The 6077-nt window shown below is 27.9% G+C and overlaps 1 protein-coding gene across 2 annotated transcripts in view; it reads left to right on the forward strand.

Moving 5' to 3' along the window:
• The window catches only part of Polr2E (DNA-directed RNA polymerases I, II, and III subunit Rpb5), a 45249-nt gene extending 39514 nt beyond the window's left edge, over positions 1-5735 (forward strand). For both annotated transcript variants that reach the window (XM_075360465.1, XM_075360467.1), the window contains exon 7: positions 5262-5735. In XM_075360465.1, coding sequence (XP_075216580.1) covers positions 5262-5327 — 66 coding nt within the window. In that variant the 3' untranslated portion in view covers positions 5328-5735. The remainder of the gene's footprint in view (positions 1-5261) is intronic.
• Positions 5736-6077: the final 342 nt, after the last annotated feature.

Consider the following 6077-nt stretch of genomic DNA (forward strand, 5'->3'; position numbering starts at 1 on the left):
ATAAAATTTTTATTTTTATCCAGACTGTAATCTCTGCAGAGTTTTGATTAGAAACCATACTCTTTTTCTGCCTAGGATGGCATCTTATTCCTATATTTTTTTTTTTTTTTTTTTTTTTTTTTTTTTTTTTGATGCCATTTAACTGATTTTCAGATGCAATTAATTTGGAAATAATGACCACCTCTTGGTTCAGATATCAGACCTTTTTCTTTTCAAGACTATGATTGTTTTAATTCTATGAAGTTGTCACAGTTATGTAATCTAGGAGTTCAGTTCTGTGTATGTCAGCCATAAAATTGTAATTTGTAGTTAACGCAACAATTTGTGTTGTAATTTGACAATCCGAGCTTCAAGATGTAAGTTTTAGAAAAGAGAAGAATGAACAAGTTTTTTTCCTAACCGTGTGTTTTTTAAATCTTTTTATCAAATTTTAGTCTATTAATCTTTTATTTTCTTAACTGTAGGATATTTTCCTAAACACATTCATTAAAAACTCTTTCCCCCTAAATCCTTCTCTCATTCATGGTCTGAATTAAAGAACTCATGGTTAGAAACCTGTTGGATCTATTGGATAAATGTTAGGAAGAGAGGAATGATGATAACTGAGGAATTATAAATAATTAACATCATGTTGAATTTTAGGTTTTGAAAGTATTACTATCAACAGAATAAAATATTTTTTAAACCAGTTTTTATAATTTATACAGTGAACTAGTCCCTAAATTCAACTATCAAACTACTGAAAACAAAGGCTTAGGATTGTTTTTAACATTCTGGTTTTAAAATCAATAAACCAAAGTTCCTACAACTTAACAGTCCCTAGTCACATTCAAGAACTAACCACACATGACGCTGCTTAAATTCAATCAGACGAGAACCGATGTATTCAACATGGTATAGTTGTTTTATGCCCAGGAAAAAATCCAGTCACATTTCGATCCAATATTAGAGTTCGATCCTTTTACTTCTTTATTCCGTTAAATTTTAAGAGTACTTCTCTTCTCAGGTGATGAATGTCCGTATCCATTTTGGGGTTTTCTTTCAAAAAAGCCCTCCTTTATCTATGTTAATAGACAGAACAATGATCTTTATTTTATTATCTCTTCCGCTTCTTCGTTTATAGGAAAAGAATTAGCAGCATCTAATAATCTTCATATATATAACAATTAATATTTGCTGACATCTGTGGCACAGTGGTAGCAGCTAGGCCTTTCATCCAGAGATCCTGTATTCGAATCCCAGTTAAGTGTGGCATTTTTCATATGCTACAAAATTCCTATATCATGTACCTATTGTTCAAGCTTATGTGGTTAATTAATGATTAAAAAAATAATACAGGTGTCGCAATTCATTCTTGTATGTATCTTTTGCCTTTTAGATATGTATTTCATAAAACAAAAATGAAAATTTTCATGTAGGTCAGTATTTCTCAACCTGTGGGGCATGTCTCCCTAGGAGGGGCGTGATCATATTGAAAAGAAAATATTAAGGTTTTTAATTTACTGAAAGGAAAACATAAGGAAATACATTTTGATATAATAATAAAATACACATTTACCCTGATAAATAGGATTGTATCAGTACTGCACAATGTATATAATTAACTTAGAAATACTAAATTAAAACCAAGACCCCCTTGAGCCTGTCTTGCAGAGCAAAGATTTTCGAAGGAAGGTTTTATATTAGAAAAGACACTTTTGAGTTCTTTTTCTATGTTTAGCTGAGATCTATATTTTGTCTTCAGAGCAGCCACCACAGAAAATCCGGTTTTGTAAACACATGGTAATGGTACATGAAATGCTCTTGTTTTTAGAGCGGAAAACTCGTCAACCTCCCCTGCCCAAAATTCAAAAAGTGATTTATTACTAAATTATCTATTGATTTCATCACTTGCCGTGAAGTCTATGGAGATTTCTTCTTTGGCAGTGAGAGCCCTTCAGGAGTATTTTGAAATGGATCCCTAACCCACTTGTAACTTGCTACCAAGTTGTCAGCAGGAAAATATGTTTTAAAATTATTTGCCAGCATGGCTAAAAGATTTTCAATGATTACTAAAACAACTTTCTCATGTAGTTCTTCAGCCTTGTAAGTTTTAACACATTTGCAAATATTTCTAGTTATTTTTGCGCCACGATATAATTTTCTACAAAAAGCATTAACTTTATTACTCATATCCAACATATGTGTATGTTCTTCACTAATGGAGTGAGGCTTTTTACATCTTGAGGCTATTTTATATGAAAATTTGTAAGAGGCAAGTAAAGCTTCTTCATTCACAAAGTTTTTTTCAAAATTGATGTTTGCTTTTCATAGGATTTTAATTTTAATTAAAAGAATTCTTGGAGTTTGTTAGTGTACTCGCTATGAAGCATTTACAAATGTTGATTAAATTTATTAGGTTTCATGCTGTCTGCTGCCAAAATTTTCAAGCAAATGATACATAGGGACCTTTCTTCATTTACTTTACTGGTAAACCCGAAATTTAAGTAATCAGAATATTTTCAGAACCATGCTCGTCTCTGCACTTGTTGATGCTTCACTATCATTTAATGCTTGCTTATGCCCACTTAAAAATTTATCTGTGATTCTACATAAATCTGCTGCTGTGTAAATCGACTTGAGACTGACTGGAATTGAATGAGGTGCAAGATTTGTATACTGTCACACAGACGTTTCAGAATGTTTGAGACAAATCAGAACTTCTCGCAAAACTGTGAGAATGTCCTATATGGTGGATGTAAGACAGAGAGCAATAGAGAGGCATCAATTCTGGTTTTGTCAATGCAGCAGATCGTTGTTGCCAAATATCAATAAATTTACTTATTCTTGGTAATTTGTAAGGTTTGTAATTAAAAGTCATAGTGTAGCTTTACTATCAAAATACTTAATATACATTGTTATTGAATGAGAGGAGGGCACAATGAAAATTATAATTGAATATTGGGTTGCAAATACTGAAAGGTTGAGAAACGCTGACCTAGTGGTTTTTTCTATTTTACTTTTTAAACTAAATAATACCAGCAGTGACCAATGTTGTGTTCTACACTTGAGTAGCATATGATCTGGGTTTTGGTTCCACATTTTGTCACATTATATACAATATATTATCTTCACTTATGAAGCACAGATGCTTTAATGGAACATTATAAAAGATTACTGGAAATTGAGATAAAGGTTTTTGTTTTTAGTTACTTTGGTGTAAATTATATCAGTTGAAGTTTAAGTTAAACAGAAACTTAGCTCACAAAGTTAATAAAAATATTTTTAGTAGTTGCCAAATAAAAACTGAATTATTTTTTTGTAACAAGTGTCATGTTGAATTAACTTACTACTTCTAAAACTGAAAAAGTTTTGAAAATAATTATTAATCCAAATGTAGTACAATAATAAAAAAATTCCATTTCTCTTCTCTGCTCAACCTTCCTGTTTTTCCATTTAGCTTGCCAGAGAAATCGGTCAGAAGTAATTCAAAGTGAAGTACTTTAAAAATGTTTCTTGTAATATGAAATTATTTAAGCTTAAATTTTGTGAGCACAAGAAAATTTCAATTAGAATTTAGATTAATATTAATAATCTATTTCCAATCATGTTTTACATTAACATTATGTCTCATTAATTGAAGATACGACAGACAATTAAACCATTACTAGTGTCTTGAAAATTCTAATTTTCATAGTTGTATTTTTTTAAGTAATAAATTTTTACTTATAAGGCTTTTTAATAAAGCCTTATCAGCTAGTAAAACGTTTTGTGTTTTTGAAAGAATGATGCATACTAACTTGTTCATCAAGGTATTTAAATGAGACATGTAAAAAAAGTTTTTTTAAAGTTATGTTTAATATAATTGTGAAGAGAGTTAGTGATTGTTAATTTGTTTCTTTTAATCTAACATCCCTGCATTGATTTGTTGTAATTTTTTCTTATTATGTTAATGTGTGCTAGCTTGTTTATATACTATTAACTACAGTTAGTTGAAAAGTTACCAGTACAAAATAACTTTATTAGTTTTTAACCCATTCATACATTTTGATGAGTGGGCCAGTCCTGACAATTTTTAACTGGAAATAGACTGGTACTATGTTTTTTTCAGAAATGATAAAAGATAACACTTCATCATTAGATTTTCTATCAAGAAATAAAATATATCATTGTTTCTTGGTACTTATTCCCTTGCCTGATCAATTTCAGTTGTATGCAAATGCCTTTGTAGCAACAATGCATTCATCTCTTTATGAAGTTGTGATTGAGGTTGTTTTTTTATATTGAAATTATTTACTTTTCCCTTTATAAATAGATTCTAAAAAATGTTTATATATTTTTTATAAATTTTCATTAAAAAAAAATAATAATAATGAACGGAATATTAAAAATTATTTATAATTTTTACAATCATTGCAGTATATTTAAGGAATAATTTTAACATAGAAAATCATTTGCAGTAGCAAGGTTTTTCAAGAGAATTTTTTATACAGTTACTTACTAACTATTCATAGACTTAAATTATTACAAAAAATTCATTAGTAAGCAGGGTATCATTAGTAAACAGGTTTTTTTTAAAATAAATAATTACAAGTTTGTAGTTTATTGTTAAATTTTCATAAATATAATTTTAAAATAGATTTTTTTGACTAGAACTATGTCTCTAGGAGAAAAATGCCTTATTATCTTGCAATTACAGAAATGTTATTTTGTTGAAAATAGTAACTTAAAAAAGGTTATTAAGGTGACCCCTTAACCCTTCTATAGTACCTTGAGTCCATTTGTGTAAGTTTATGTATACACTTGTCTTAATTTTTTTTTGGTTCTAAATTATGATATTACTTTAGTTTCTCATTTATTTCTAAAATGACAGCTGACAATGTGAAATACTTGACACTGAAATGAAAAGAAAACTGATTTTTTTTATGCAAAAATTGAAAGTGTTTGTTTTATATATTTAAAATTTAGTATTTCATCAACAAAAATTTTGAAGCTGTATTTGTATTAACCATTTTTTTGAAAATTTATAATTGTAATTTGGTATTTTTTGAAATACTAATGGATGTGTTATGTCACCAATTTTATGTAATTGCAAAAACAAAATATATATAAATGATAATGAACAATTTACAATTTAACGCATTATAATTTTTTATCTTAGTTATTTCAGAAAGTAGATGCTTGTATAAGATACTTAGTAGAACATTGAGATAAACATTAAAGTTAATTAATAACGTTAATTAAATTAAGTTAATTAATAAAGTTAATTGCATTCTTTCTAGGTTGTGAAGATTATTCGTTCATCAGAGACAGCGGGAAGATATATTTCATACCGTTTAGTTTGCTAAACTGGAAGATGTATTTCATATAATATCATTTGGTTTGCTGAATTGGGAGGTGTGTGATGTCAATTAAAAGTATGCTCAGTAATTATTATTGAGCAGTTGTTTATTATATGAACAACACTGAAGTTAGTTAACATCATTGAAAATGTGTTTGTGATATGTAATTTAAAACATTTGTTTTTTTTCTTGTGAAATAAATATATTTAACATCATTAATTTCACTTTAGTAAATTTTGTAGTAGAAGTTTATTTTAAACTAAATACCATTTCAGTGTTGTTTATACATATTTTTTTTTTTAGCTGTAGATTAATATGTTCACTGTGGAGAATATTGTTTTTTATATTACGGAATGTTGAAGGAAAATTGCCTCGTTTTATTTTGTTAAAAATAAATTTTGTAAAAAGAATTCAGTTCTTTGTGGTTTTGACGTTTTTGTTCTTTTTTTAATTTTAGTTTTCTAATGTATTGCTACTGCTACTTAACAGTTATTTAAAATAGCCCATTAAATTCATTATGATTTCTGATGTGGTTCAAAGTATTCTTAAGTACAAGAGAATACGCGCTTGCATAGAATTTATTAATCCATGAGATTTATCCTAAAATCACAAGTATGTTAATCATGACTATCAGTTTGTTGGAAAATTTTGTCATAACTACATCTTTAAAATCTTTTAAATTTTGATTAAACAAAAACCTGAAGATATAGTTATAACTTTAATAATACTTTCCTTCATTTTCACCTTCAATTCATA

The sequence above is a fragment of the Lycorma delicatula genome, chromosome 3 (genome assembly GCF_047948215.1).
Source record: "Lycorma delicatula isolate Av1 chromosome 3, ASM4794821v1, whole genome shotgun sequence".
Lineage (NCBI taxonomy): Eukaryota > Metazoa > Arthropoda > Insecta > Hemiptera > Fulgoridae > Lycorma > Lycorma delicatula.